The sequence below is a fragment of the Taeniopygia guttata genome, chromosome 1 (assembly GCF_048771995.1).
Source record: "Taeniopygia guttata chromosome 1, bTaeGut7.mat, whole genome shotgun sequence".
NCBI classification, from domain to species: domain Eukaryota; kingdom Metazoa; phylum Chordata; class Aves; order Passeriformes; family Estrildidae; genus Taeniopygia; species Taeniopygia guttata.
Genome location: NC_133024.1, coordinates 95804498 through 95818781, shown reverse-complemented (window position 1 = coordinate 95818781; position 14284 = coordinate 95804498). Strand labels below are relative to the sequence as shown.

Here is a 14284-nt window from a genome sequence, read left to right as displayed (position 1 = left end):
GGCTGCCTCTCTCCACATCTTCTTCTATAAAGGGTCTGTGTTTAAGGACAAGTTGACACCACATAATATGCACATTAATAACACTCAATGAAAGTTACTAACTCACCAAATCTTGGCAAATTTAGTTGCTCAGCAGCTTATGGGATGAAAGGGATTTGGTGTTCCAGCTAATGACACAGGCTTACCTTTTCACTACGAGCTTCAGTGTCTTGTGTGAGCCTTTCACCAGACAGATTGCTTCTTGTCGGAAGCCAGACAGGCCCACATCATTGATGCCAACAATTTCATCCCCAGCCAGTAACTTGTCTACAGCTGCAGCTTTGCTCCCATCTTCTATCTGGGAAAAAAAAAAAAAAAGTGTGTAACAAATGGTAGAATTATATAGGTTGCACAGTGCCACCTTTAAAATAAACAAATAAGCTTTCAATACTGGCTTTAACAAAAATTAATACAATAATTAAGTGTTTCACATAATTAGGAAGGCACACTAAAAATCACTATAAACAAACAGTAATTATATAGAGACAATCAGAATAGTAAAGAAATAAAAGAGAGGAAATCTCCTGAGAAAGCTAGAAAGCTTGAGGGAAATTTGGGAATATAAGGAAGAACTTCTTTGCTGTGCATGCAATAGAACAGGTTGTCCAGAGAGGTTGTGGAGTCTCCCTTCACTGGAGATTTCAAGAACTGTCTGGATGCAAATCTGTGTTCTTGGATGACCCTGCTTGAGCAGGGAGTTTGGACCAGATGATCCACTGTGGTCCCTTCCAACTTGTTCCATTCCATGATTATGTGAAAAACATCTGCCATCTTGACCTCTGCTCAATACCGCACGTGTAATCATACTTGCAAATAGAGCTTTGGGCAGGCATCTAAAAATCTGATTCTCTAGAGGAGGCAGCCAATAATATTAACCATTTTGTTACTAACATTCGCACACAGCCAACTCCAAAGATCTGGCATGGAATGAAATCCCAAAATGCTGCTTAACAGCTGGTCCAGAAAACTAAGGTATTTTCATCAGGAATATAACATTTAGGAAAATACCTGAAAATTTACCATCCATATAGCTAATTAACAGCTCTGGCTTTAAAAGACAGTAAGGGAAATTCACTGGAAGATTATTTTGCTGCCACAGGCATCTCTTGAATGTATTAAAATTTTATACAACTGTTCATAACATGTAGCAAAAACACAAGATAAATTCAAGATTCAGGCTTTTGCAATTCCCACCCCTACCAAGTTAAAAAATTAAAAGTTACCCATTTTCAAAATTTAAAACAAATCTCTCAAGCTTGATCAAACAGATTAACAAGTACCAACAGATTGAACTGATTTCAAACAATGATTACAAGGATGTTATGAGGTTATGCAAGGAGAAAATTAGAAGGCCCAAAGCCCAGCTAGATCTTTATCTGAATACTGCTGTAAAAGACAATGAAAAATTTTTCAGAAATACATAAGCAAACATTGGAGGGCTAAGGAAAATCTTTATCCTTCACTGGATGTGCAGGGATCATCCCTCTAAAGGATGGGGCACTTTGGTACATGGTTTAGTGGTGGACTGGGCAGAACTAGGTTCACCAGTCTACGATCCTAAAGCTATTTTCCAAATGAAAAAAGTCTATGATTCTAAGTATAGCTGTAGGTATTGAACACTTTGCAATTCAATCCCTTGGCTTTCTAGTTTCTTCCTATCTCCTTTGCTGTCAACACAGCCTCTGGCTCCTGAGTTTCTTGTCTTCATGAGCTATGTATTTAATTGTATTGCTCCCTCACTCGCTCATAATCCATATTCCACATCTTCCCATACACATTCTTTATCTTCAAAGACTTTCATTTATGTCTTCATTATATTTTATATTGACTACAGTATCTCTGAGTCCCACATTATTAAATGCCAGCAAATTTACAAAGAGTAATTCCTTGTAATCACCCCAACTGCAGACAGTTTCATAAAGAACTTCCATCTTCTGAGGCAGCAAAGTCAGTCAGCAATGAGATAAATCCAGAGGACAGTAACTTCATGAATTCTAAAGCTCCCAGTACAGGTTTTAGAAAGAGTCCAGCAACAAAAATATAAATTAAATAACATAATAAAAAAAGCAATATCTCTAGATGAAAGTACTTTAGGATGATCTCATAGAGCACTCAATCTCATTGAAGGCACATAAAAGTTCTCTTTATGTAAGGTCACTATAGATGTTCTTAAAAATCTTCAGGCCTGTAAACCTAAGCCTAAAAGAATACTATGAAAAATGCTTAGTCTTATATCCCATTCTAAAACACTCATTATTAATAGTAATCAATAAACTTTATTTACAGAGCTTCTTATCTTTAAAAAACCCAGATAATTAAAGACAGAGCAAGTTTCTACATCCCCATACCATCTAGTTTTCAAGTTATAACCTATCCTCCAACCTGCTCACATATCCACTGAGCATCAGAAATTTACAAGAATATCAAATTATCACTGCAAATCTTCATTTAGGTTGGAAATAAGGGAGTAGCAGTGGAAATTGCTTAAATGTAAGTAAAAATTTCAGTTCAGAGATGTCAAATGTAGAGCATCTGCCATATAAGGGACACTGAAGTGAGGCAGAGCAGAACAAGAGAACAGGCAGCCTGGGACACATATCTGAAGCCCAAGTAGGTTAGGGAAGTGGCACAAAAAACGTTAAGGAAAGTCAGATCTAAATCACTAGAATTGCTGCAGGAAGGTCAAGGCAGAGGGTGGGTGTTGGGATGGGACACCAATGGCAGGGGCAGAGAGGGAAAGTATCTTGGAGGACACTTGAAATTCCAAATGTAGATGACAAACCATTTGCAGCCCTTATGCCCCAAGCAAGGCACCCAAACATAATGACAAGACTGAGATGCCCCTGGGCCCCAAAACATTTTGAGAGGACCTTTTTTTTATCTGTAAAAGAAAAAAAAAAAGGTGGGGGGAGGGTAGGGGGCAAAAATCTGTCTCCTAGGATTTGAAGGAATGTTCATTGTTCTCAGTAAGCATATTTGTTTTTTCTTCAGGCTGGCAATGCACTGACAGCAGGGAGTATTCAGTTACCCACTCTGAGTTTTAATTTCATCAGAGAAACTACACATTCCACACAAAGCAAGCTTTCCAAAGAGACTCTGGCTGTCCAAAACAACATTAATAAGAAAACCCTCAAAAATATTAAAAAAATCGAAACCCAAACACAAAGCTGAAGCCATCCTCATGAAAACTTCAAGTGGCTTTAAGATCACCTGCAGATAATGAGAATAAAAACTACATGTCCATTCACAGTAGAAGTCTCTTTAAGCTGAATAAATTGAAACATAAACCTTTCATACTCACATCCTCACATGGCTGTACAGATGTGATTCTACTTGACAATACACTTTCAAGTGGAAATGGGAAAGTTAGACAGGAAAAATACAGTTTCTTCTGTTACACTAGAAGTCCTTCCTTTAGTCATAACAACTAAAAACATTAGGCTTTGCACATATATAAAGAAACACAGCTAAAAATATCCACCAGGAAAAGGCCCCTTCAAATATACTGCTATATTAACCTGCCTTCTTCGTGCAAAACTGGACAATGCCATTCCAACTTTTACTTCAGGGTTTCTTCTGTTTTATTAGTTTTAACATTTATTGTCTTTATTCACCACTGAATAACTTTCCATCTCATCAGGACTTAACTAGAAATGTAGATACCAACCAAAATATATAAACATTTTAGAACTAGCAAATACACTCAAAAATGTCATTATTTGTCACAGCTAGGTCAATAGCTGAAAATAAAGCCTTGAAAATGCAGAGGGAGGTTTTAAGATGTCTTTCAAGAACAGTCAGGAAGAAGAGATCTGCCTCAGTCACTGTCAGCTGGCAGACACGACTGGATGCAACCCAGCAGGAACTGAACTCCCATAAGCACACACACCTTAGCATTTTTATAGCAATAGTAAGAAACAAAAGACATAGAAGAAAAACAAACAACACCTTATTTTCTCATAAAGAACAGGCATAAGCTGTGGCAGCACAAACATATAGTTACGAAAGGGTTCTAGAAATGCCCTCAAACCATGCTTTTGTTATGTACTAAAAAATCATACCCTCATACTGTGCTAAATTAACAAGTGTAAACATGTTGACTTCCTATCCTTAGCAGTGATATTGGTATGCTACCAAAGAAAGTGTTTCCAAAAGAAGATGAAAAAGATGTTTGTTGACCAAAAGCATCTGCTTAGACAGTTTCTATTTCTCACCCCGCTGTCCCTGATGACCTCCCTACAGCCAAGAGCAAAAGCAAACTTAGGGATCTGTGCACCAGGAAGGATTGTGAGTGCAGACTTTGCCATCATAACAGTATCTACATTAATTGTCACATCTTACCAAATTTATTTTTGCTTATATCACATCCACAAAACAGGAAGAAACACTGATTCAAAATGTAGATATGAGGATTTAAAAAAAAAAGTTGAAAAAACAACACACACGTAAATCTAGTATGTGAAATTCTTCTTATAAAAAGAAGATAGAGCTTTGAAACATGGAGAAAACGTCTAACAGCTAGATGAACAAACATATTCAAAGGATACTTACAAGTCTGTATTCCCCCAGCCGTTGGTAATAAACAGAAAGGGAAAAATAATGGCCTGACTTTCCAGCTTTGAATTCCTGCAGTGTTGATGGGGAGCACCTATTCTAGCATGTGACCCCTTCACTTCTGTGTTTATCAGGTCCAATGCTTTACTTAAAATACCCACATTCCTCTATAGGCACCTGTATAAACAAGCAGGAGACAGGTTGGGGAAATGCTGTGTCATAAGAGAGATCTAGTTTTGTTTACAAAGCCAACAGTTTCTTGTCCAAGCTCTCTTTGGACAGGGTGGGAGACGGGATGGAAACCCAAACTCACAGACAAACACAGGAAAAAACAGCACCACTTATCAGCATTCTACTATCAGCTGTGATAAACTATTTAATCATAATTCATTTCTAGTACAGCCAAGAAATGTTTCTGTGGTTGTTTGTATTATGAGTATCTAATACAGTTTTTCCACAAACCTAAGAATCTTTGTAGAAGATCTTCAGAACAAATAAAATATGGAAAGTGTCAATTATTTTGATTTGCAAAGAGTTAAAGGAGAAAAACCTCCAGTTCAAGCCTGGCGTTTGTGTAACTTTAAGGAATGAACAGAAAATAACAGATCTGACCTAATTCCAGCTATACATTCTGCTAATGCACTCTTGAGTGGCAAAGGCTGTATTCACCAGCAACACTCATGGCTTAAACTGAGGCAGGATAAAAGAGGGGTGCAAACTCCAGCAGGACCTAAGTGGTCCAAAGACAATGGGTGTATGTGTATATGCAAAGCATCACACAAAAGCATGCATACACTAGAAGCTGAGCAAGGCTAATGCATTTGGCTTTACATTCCTATACATCCTTCCCACTCTACATGGACTTTGAAATGGAAGGAAGGACACCTGGCAGGGAAGAAATTCCAGCCCCATTTCACAGATAGGCTCAGAAGCATATATGGAAACAAGGCCCAAAACAATGCAGCTTGGCTGCAACAAAGCAAGGAATTCCACACAAACCTTCACATTAATGGAGGGTACCTGTAACCCTGAACCACCTCTTCCCACACACTGCAGGTTAAATAATCAGCATTAATTACTCAACATGAACTTTAAACACCACCAGTATTTTAAAAAAACAACTTAATGATAAGCTACCAACTTGCAAACTCTGTGTCTGTGTAATACTATCCAATATTATTAACTTGGCAATTGCTGCACTTCGATGGGTGTCTGCATTTGGTGACACACTTAGCACAGAAGTCACGCCCCACTGCCATTGTCCGTAATTGCTCTTCCCGAAATTATCTTTAAACATTACAGCATACAACATTAAATTTTAGGAATGCTTAGTCCAGGGTAATGTATTTCCCTAACAGCAATTTCTTTCTTCGCTAGTCCTGAGGGAAACAGTTCATGGTCACTGTCACAAAACCACTGAACAGAGAGAGAAATTCCCCTCGCTCAGCTGCTCTTTCAAGGTGTCCCCCATTGGGCTGTACAGATCTAGAGCTGGCAGAAGCCGTCCCTTCTGTCAAAAAAAGATCCCTAAAAATCAAAATGGAAACATTTTTTTAAAGGGCAGAGTCCAGTAACAGGACACGGTCTATCACAGCCTTTTCTAATTGCTTGTTATTAAGTGTATTTAAATATTTGCACATTTACCCAGTAATCTTTTCTTTTCAGAGTTGTTTTTTGCTTGAAAAAAAAGCATAATATTTTGAAAGTCGGTACAGTTCTTTAATTATTTATTCAATTTTCACAACGGTGTCCATGCCACTGTTTTGACAAAGGGCTGCCATCACTTCCACTAGAACAAGCCATTTTGTGGGGGATTTATTACAGCTGTAAAAACTGACTCCAGGCTGAAACATAGCTTCAGAGTTCCTCATGCCAGAAATGTTTAAGAAGTATGGTAACACTTCCCTTTTTAACAATTCATGCATAAACTGATAAATACTTTTTTGTTCAACCTATATTCAAAACAATACCTACTACCATAAGTCTGTGAGAAAATATTTCCAATTATAAATCATCAGTTACTATTTCTAAAGAGGTTACTGTTATTATATCTGTTTCTTTAAATCACAGGGCTGTTATGAACTGTAGACCAATTAAAAGTACTTGAAGTTAAAAATTTAATGACACTTCCCCCAGGAAACTAATGATAACAATTTCCAGATGAAAAGTATCAGGAAGAGAAACTTCACGTAGACTTGTAGGTTTTAAAAAACTGAACAACAGCTGTTTATTTTTAAAGATTTTTTTCAAAGTGATTCCATTGTTTCAGCAACAGAAGTTGGAAACTTTTCATCACTGCTGAACAATTCTACTAGAAATAAATTAATAATCATATAAAAAAATCCAACAAAAACCTAGAACTCACAAACCCCCAGAAACCCTTGCTGTTTGGAAAGCATAGAGCAAATGTATTTAAAAAAAAAAAAAAAAAAAAAAAGTGGGGCTGCTGAGTGTCAAGTACTTAGCTGTTTTTTTTGCCATTAGTACCTAATCTTTACTAGTTACATTTTATAGCTTCTAAATAATATTTGCACATATGCCAGAGCAGCACGGCTGCATATATTCCACATCTACAAAGTAACTAAATGCACACTGTAGTCTTTGGAAATCTTTGTATTCAAGAGCTCCTCTGGGGCAGCACAAAGCCCTCAGGGAAGCTTCCCAGCTCTTTCAGTCCCTACAACCCTAAACTTGCACCCAGGCCAGAGGAAAGCCAAAACAGACCCAGCTTACCTGGAGTAAGAATAAGGCCAAAACAAGAATGGAAAAAATGGAAGTGAGTGAAGATTCTGGAAGCAGGGCTGATGGCCTGTTTGTAGTGTTGATCCTGAAACTAAACAACTCCAGTAACACTTGCAAAGCATAGCTTAATTTTTTTTTTTTTTTTTTTTTTTTTTTTTTTTTTTTTTTTTTGTAGCACATCAACATCTAAACACCTTCCTACTGCTGTTTGGTACAGCATTCATTCAGACAATCTGTACACAACTTATTAAAAAATTACTAAGAAATGTTTCCCATTTACTTCTAGCTATGAGTTTGATTTTGCATTTAACAGAAGCTAATAGCATCCAGCCGAGAGAGACCCATCTGTAGTCACAGATGCTTTACACTGTTTTTAAATATATTTTGCTTTTTTTCCCCTTCCAAATGACAGAATAATCTGTATAAGTATGGAGTGAATAACTGTGCTATGGAAAGAAACAGCCAGCTGGACAAAAGAGAACTGTTTTCTCTATATGTAATTTATTTATTCTAAAAACCTCCTAGCAGATAAGTTTGATAGGGTTGGATTATCCATATTTATTTGCCCAAGTTTACTTATGGATGACGATATATATAGGCTGTTTATGTATGCAATCTGTGCAGTTAACATTAAGCATTTTTATAGGCCTACATTTTTTTGCTTTCAGCTATTACGAACAACGATAAGAATGGTTTACAAAGAGGTTATGCCTAGAAGCAACTTGCATTTTATCTGTTCAATGTGATAACAGGAACAGACTTCCAAGAGGAAAAATATGACCTGACAAAGTAATCTTTCTGATCATAAGGTTCAAAGATTTTTACCTTGCAACTATCATATGCTTTCAACAACACTGGTTTATCTTTATGCCTTCCTGTCCATCCCAGGAAAATAATGTCATCCTTTGCCAATGTGCCCTTGACAAAAACAGACCAAATGCAATCCAACAGCCTACAAAAGCACTGCATAATTAGGGAAAGGGTAGGAGTTACTGACAAATCAAATTTAAAAAAACCCTGAATGTGTCTGTATGATTGTGTAGATAGGACTGTGCGTTAATTAAAAAAGGAAAAGACCAGTTTCATCAACTTGCAGTTTGTTTGTGAAGGACTTCAACGGGTCTGAGAGACAGACATCGAAAGACCTAGTGAATGGCAACAGTATACTTGCCAAAAATAAATTTAAACTATTTAATTCAGTCTATCAGTCTAAATGTGACGTTTTACAAAAATTTAACTTGCATTCTATGCCTATGTCTACAGATTGCTGTGGCTTAAAAAAAAAAAAAAAAAGAAAAAGCTACACTTTTAGTACCATTTTAGACACAGGTAGCACTGATTAAGACCCAGCAACAGAATAAAAACTGCTTCACTGTATGTTAGTTTCAAAAAGCACTATGATGGGTCTGCCAAAACCCACAGGAATTTTACAGAGTGTTAGGTTTCCAGTTTAAATACTTTCCCTTGAACAGCCCATTTTTAACAGAATTCTTATCTTTACTAACTCATACCACTATTTGGTTTTAATCACAGCTGCTGTTTGCAATCCTCCATTTTTGTCATGGCACATATGCTCACTTCTGAGTCAGTTAGCAAGTATAACAATTCCCAATAATTCTTCTGATCACATGCCTGAAAATGTGATTTTATCCCAAAAGTAAAAGTTACTTGTAATAGTTACTGTAGAAGTATTTAAGAACCCACTATGTAGTGAACAGAACATAACACTATACATCAAAACAAAAATCTAGCAAACAATGAGAATGACCTGCTCTTATAATAACTGACAGTAATTTCTTCAGTAAGATTTCTCTGTTTTGAAAATTATTCCACTTTAAAGAAAAGGAGGCTCAGTAAGGTGCTGAATTTTCAAGTATGTTGTTGATTCCCTCAACTCCTCTGCAAAGAAAACAAACAAAAGACTTCAAAATAAGGGTCAGGCTCCTACTAAAATTTGAGTGCTTTAAACTTTAACAACAGATTTTGTTCTTTACATTAACTTTCGAACTCAATTTGCAATTGACAACTGACATGCACATTCACAGAGTATCCAAATTACAGACTGAAGCCGTCCCTTGCCACCATCTTCCTCAATAATCCAAATATTTAAAGCCAAGTTCAAAGAAGAAGACACATTTATCCCTTCCTCCCCCACCCCAGTGCTAAAAGTCAACATAACCTGAAGCTGTCTTGATTAATCTTTGTTTAATTTACACAAACCCATTTACTCTAAGTATGTAGTACTTCAAACTGAATAGATGCAGATATCTACTCCCAGTGTGTGAAAGCCATGTTTCTGCTGTGCACTCTGCACACCATTTCAATTCTTCATTCTTAGAGCAGTAAAAACTCGGAAGCAAGTGGGATGACCCTCAAGAAAAAAAAGGCCTATTATAGAAACAAAAGAGGTCTGGGTAACCTTGCCCTTAGTTTGTCTTCTGTTCTTGTTTATTACTGTCTTAGGAAAGGAAGAGAGCTTCCCTCACTCCACTTTGACCCAGAAGTCAAACATGAAAAGATGAAGAAGCAAACACTAAATACAGCATTAAATATACTTTTCTAGGGCAGGAATTGCAATGTAATTGCTCCTAAAATTACCAAACACAGTTCACAAAGCAAGCTGCAAAGGACTCTATGGCAGTTTCTACTTGCTGAGGTCCACTTTTGCCACCTTGCAGCATCTGAGCTGCCTGGTATGGTCAGACAGCAGCTGCTTCTCTGGAGACAGACTGCTCATGCAATCAACGCAAATCTCTCATGATGCTCCAGTAATAAAAAGAGCATATCAATAAAAAAAACCACCAGGGTTTTATGCAGTTTATTGACAAGATGGAATAGTACTCATCTGTCTTCCTAAGGCATATACTTGACTGAGCAGGGCATGAAACATTCACGTAGTCAGAGTTAAGCACCAATATCTTAAGTCTGTTCTGAGTCAAGAGCTTGAAAAAAAGTAAAATTCAGTTCTGTGGAGAGGATTTAATCTGTACCAATTTACACCCCAGGCACCAATCTCATTATGGCATCCCTCCCCTTTGCCCCCTAGCCATCAGTACTCTGTTACCATATATTTCAGATCTAACAAAAAACCAAAATCAACTAAGCAAAGCCAACAACAAAAAAAAGGCTAACAAAACCCCCTCCCTTGGCAAACCCAAAATTTTCTTTAAAAGAAATTTCTTTTTTCTAAACAAGCCTAGATGTCCATAATTTCAAATCCTTCATTTTGTGTAGTTTATTATACAGACCATTCCTTAAAACCTCATTACTGTATATCATCACAGAACATTAGAAGAAATTCCTTCCTCATGAAAAATTTACCATAGGAATTAGACATGCAACCATTTCTGGCATCTCTGAGAGTATCCTGCCACCTTTTCTCAATGTCAGAGGCTTAATTATTCCTAGGATTAATGAGAGATAATTAACAAATTAAAATAATTATACTGGGTCAAGGACAAAGGTTATTTTTTCTTAAGAAATTACAGGATTGTGCTGTGAATTATCCATTAATGCACTAAAATCATCATAGATTGTAAATTTACACAAATAGAAGCTTCAAAAACTGCATGGGTTTAACAGGAAATTGTAATGTAGTGCTCAAGAATTTTTATATTTAGAAGTTAGAGTATGCTTACTCCTCTAAATGGACATTTTCCAAATTGACTTTACTTTGCAGGCCTTTTTTCAAAAGGCTTTATTGTATTACACATGTTACTGGCTTAATTTAGCTCTAGGAGCAGGCAAAGTACTTCAAACACTTTAAAAAATGAAGACATATCTAAACATTACTCACACAATTAGCTGCTTTTCCCAATTAAAAAATGTGTATTCAACTACGACAAAACTACTCAGTTTGACAAACATCTGTATTTCTGCTTGGCAAAAGTATCTGTCATCTGTGCAGATGCACTTATTAAAAAACACACTCTGCTCAGGCAGCACAATCCACAACTTCACTGTGCAGCACTCACTCAGCCATGAGTGGAATTTTGGGAAAAGTGCCTGTACTATAATTCTTGCGACACAGGAGAAAATTTATAATTATACTTTATCTTCTGACATTGGTGGTGGGTCCACTGTGTGTGCACACAAGCATCATACACAGAGCTTCTTGTCTCCCACAGCTGCCCATGCCAGCAAACATGACTGCTTCTTAGAAGTGTGTATACCAGCAGCATGCAACCACACTCATGAAAAATTCATGTCTGAGCACACCGGTTTAGGATGTCAGTGTTGGCAGGGGGTTGAATGTTCAAATACCACACTGCACAGGAGTTTTTGTAGTTGCTCATCTAGATAACTGACAGATGATTAAAGACTACCTTTAAGTCACTAAAAACACCAGAGGAACAATCTATTATTCTGAATGATAAAGTTTTAAATCACATACTCTATTACATAGTATGTAACAACAGTGGCATACTGAAAAATTTTGTTTGCACTATATTTATTTAAATTATCTCCAAATTCAGTTGGTTTTGCACTCTAAATTGTAGGAAAACCTTTTAATAGAATTTTATTTATCATAATAAAAGAAATTTGAAGGTCTGACTAAAGCCGCAACTGGAGAGCCTTCTGCTCTTCCCAGCCCTCTGAATACCTGGAAGCATTTGGACTGCTTCTGTGTACAGATGTTCATATTGGGATACTCCTTGCTTAACAGGGAGGTTTCTGGATTACCTGTTTCAAACACTTAATTACCATAAGACTGCATATCCACTCTGAGTTAAACATCAGACACTGTAATGACCAATTTGTAAACCTCTGGAGTTTTTTGATTAGCTAGCTATGGACCTGAAGACCAGTTAATTAATAGTTTTGAAGTACGTGTCCAATCTCAGCTCCTGAAGATGAACCTTACTATCTTTACTAATAACTCTAATGGTCCTTTTAACACGTAAAAGAAATGATATTCCTAAAATTAGACTTGGAGCTTTTGCGTTTATTTGCTTGCTTTTAATATTAAAAGAGTGTATTATTACTAAAGATCATCATTAAGGACTGTTGAGATTAAGAATGTATTGCAAATCTTTTTCTAAGCAGGTCAGTCAGTACAAGTCCACCACTGTGTTTTTATTAGACAGCTACTCTTATGCTTCCTGAGCTGCTCTTTGTTTCTTTACCTCAACAACAGCAAAACACTATGAGAAGCCTGAATTCCCATGTCTCAGTTCCTCCCACTTATGTTCATCTTGTGGTTCAGAAACAAGGGTCTGTACCTTTACAAGTGCTTGAAAAGCACTACATAGATACACCAGAAAGACATGAAGCTGAGAGGAATTTGGAGGAAAGTTGCACTAATGTTGTCTGATAGAGGTGCAGATGTACCTTTTGGAAGCCCATCCCAAAACTGTCAGCTTCCTCCCACTAAGCTGAGCAGCGCTCTTAATTTCTGGTGAACAGTGGAGAACAACATATTTATTTTTGCCAAGATACAGGAAGGCAGACAAGGGCTAGCAATAGCAATTTAAGTTGGTCTGGGTCCACACCACACAGCAAGGTATTAGCAGCTGTGATACTGTGCTGATGTGGGCTGAGGCTGATACCTCTTGAGCCACTCAAGAGAGGGAAGAACCACAGCTTTTTACAGGAGGGAGTTTCCGGAGGATGAGTAAGACTGAAGTGCAGGAAGTTAGATAACTCTGCAGTAAAAGACCTAAAATTCCTAATTCATTATTTGAGGAAAGCTGCGGATACTCCTGCTGCGTCCACATGTTTTCTGAGCTGCATGAAGTAACTCTAAGTAAAATCATTTCATGAAAATCTCTCAAGTGCATGGACACTACCAGTTAAAGCAAGCATGGGGTATCTGCTAGACAGTACCTCTTCCTTTCTTCCTTCTCTAAGCCACCGGTTTTTGCTCCTGTATAGAATACACAGAAATTTTCTTACTTTGAAATATTAGCAACTTACATGGAGAGACTGGTTGGCTACATACAGGGTTTTAGAGCTACAACAGATCCATAACTGTTATCAGCCATAGGTTTTTTCCTTGTCTGGCCATCATCCAATTTAAGTTTACAGATAAAATTTCACTTCATTTTCCATATGGTTATCCAAACCACAAGTTTCTGTCTTGCAATCATAGTTCTCATTTCAAATGCAAATCCCTTTCTCTTCCCTTCTTTATCAGTTATCTACTAAAATTACTATTTGTATTTCAATATTATTTCATAAAATAAATTCAAGTTTTAAAAGTACTATCTTTTTAGTACATAATCTTTGAATTCTTCAGTTTTACATTCCTATTTTATAACTTTTCTGGTATGGTATGGTGATTTTTCTATGAAGTTAAAAGGCTGTGATCCAAAGAAATATCCACACACTAATTCTACAATACTGTTGTATTATATTTCATATTGGAACTGTGATATTTCCTAATTATCAGCAAGGCCCAAAGTGCAACAAAAAGAACTTTTCGATGGGAGAGTTTTGTTATTGACAACAGTGAATGAAGCACTTTTGGGGTCCAATACATGGCTATGTTGTTTAGCAACTTTGTGGGACTAAAACAGGAATTCTGTACAAAGAGTATTCACTCTGCTTTGGAAATTCACCCTCTCAGTGCTACCTGGCAGAGCCACTAGAGTGGCATTAAATGCTATTAATTTTCCCAATTCATTACTTCCTGTAAGCAAATCTCCAGAGGAATACACAGAGCATAACCTCTGTTGGACATGGTAAGTTCTCTACAGTGATCTTCTAAAGATACAGGAGCACACAGTGTGCTGCCACAAAGCCAGCTCTATCATCTGGTGTCACAGCTACAGCTTACTCAGTATCAATTTTCCAAGAGTTTAGCACAAAACAGTGAACAAACTACTAAGTTAGTGTACTTCATAATGCTACAATGTCCTCACTAAAATGGCTTAAAGCTGTAAAAGTGCAATTTTGTAAGTTTTCCACAAACAGGAAACTAAGACTCAAACCTGGATAAAAACACTGC

At 37.0% G+C, this 14284-nt stretch overlaps 1 protein-coding gene across 3 annotated transcripts in view; it reads right to left on the bottom strand.

Annotated features, from left to right (window-relative positions):
• Nucleotides 1-14284, bottom strand: part of SHROOM2 (shroom family member 2) — a 116647-nt gene that overhangs the window by 70550 nt on the left and 31813 nt on the right. For all 3 annotated transcript variants that reach the window (XM_072933758.1, XM_030280579.4, XM_030280587.4), the window contains exon 2: nucleotides 186-337. In XM_072933758.1, the coding sequence (XP_072789859.1) occupies nucleotides 186-337 (152 nt within the window). The remainder of the gene's footprint in view (nucleotides 1-185; nucleotides 338-14284) is intronic.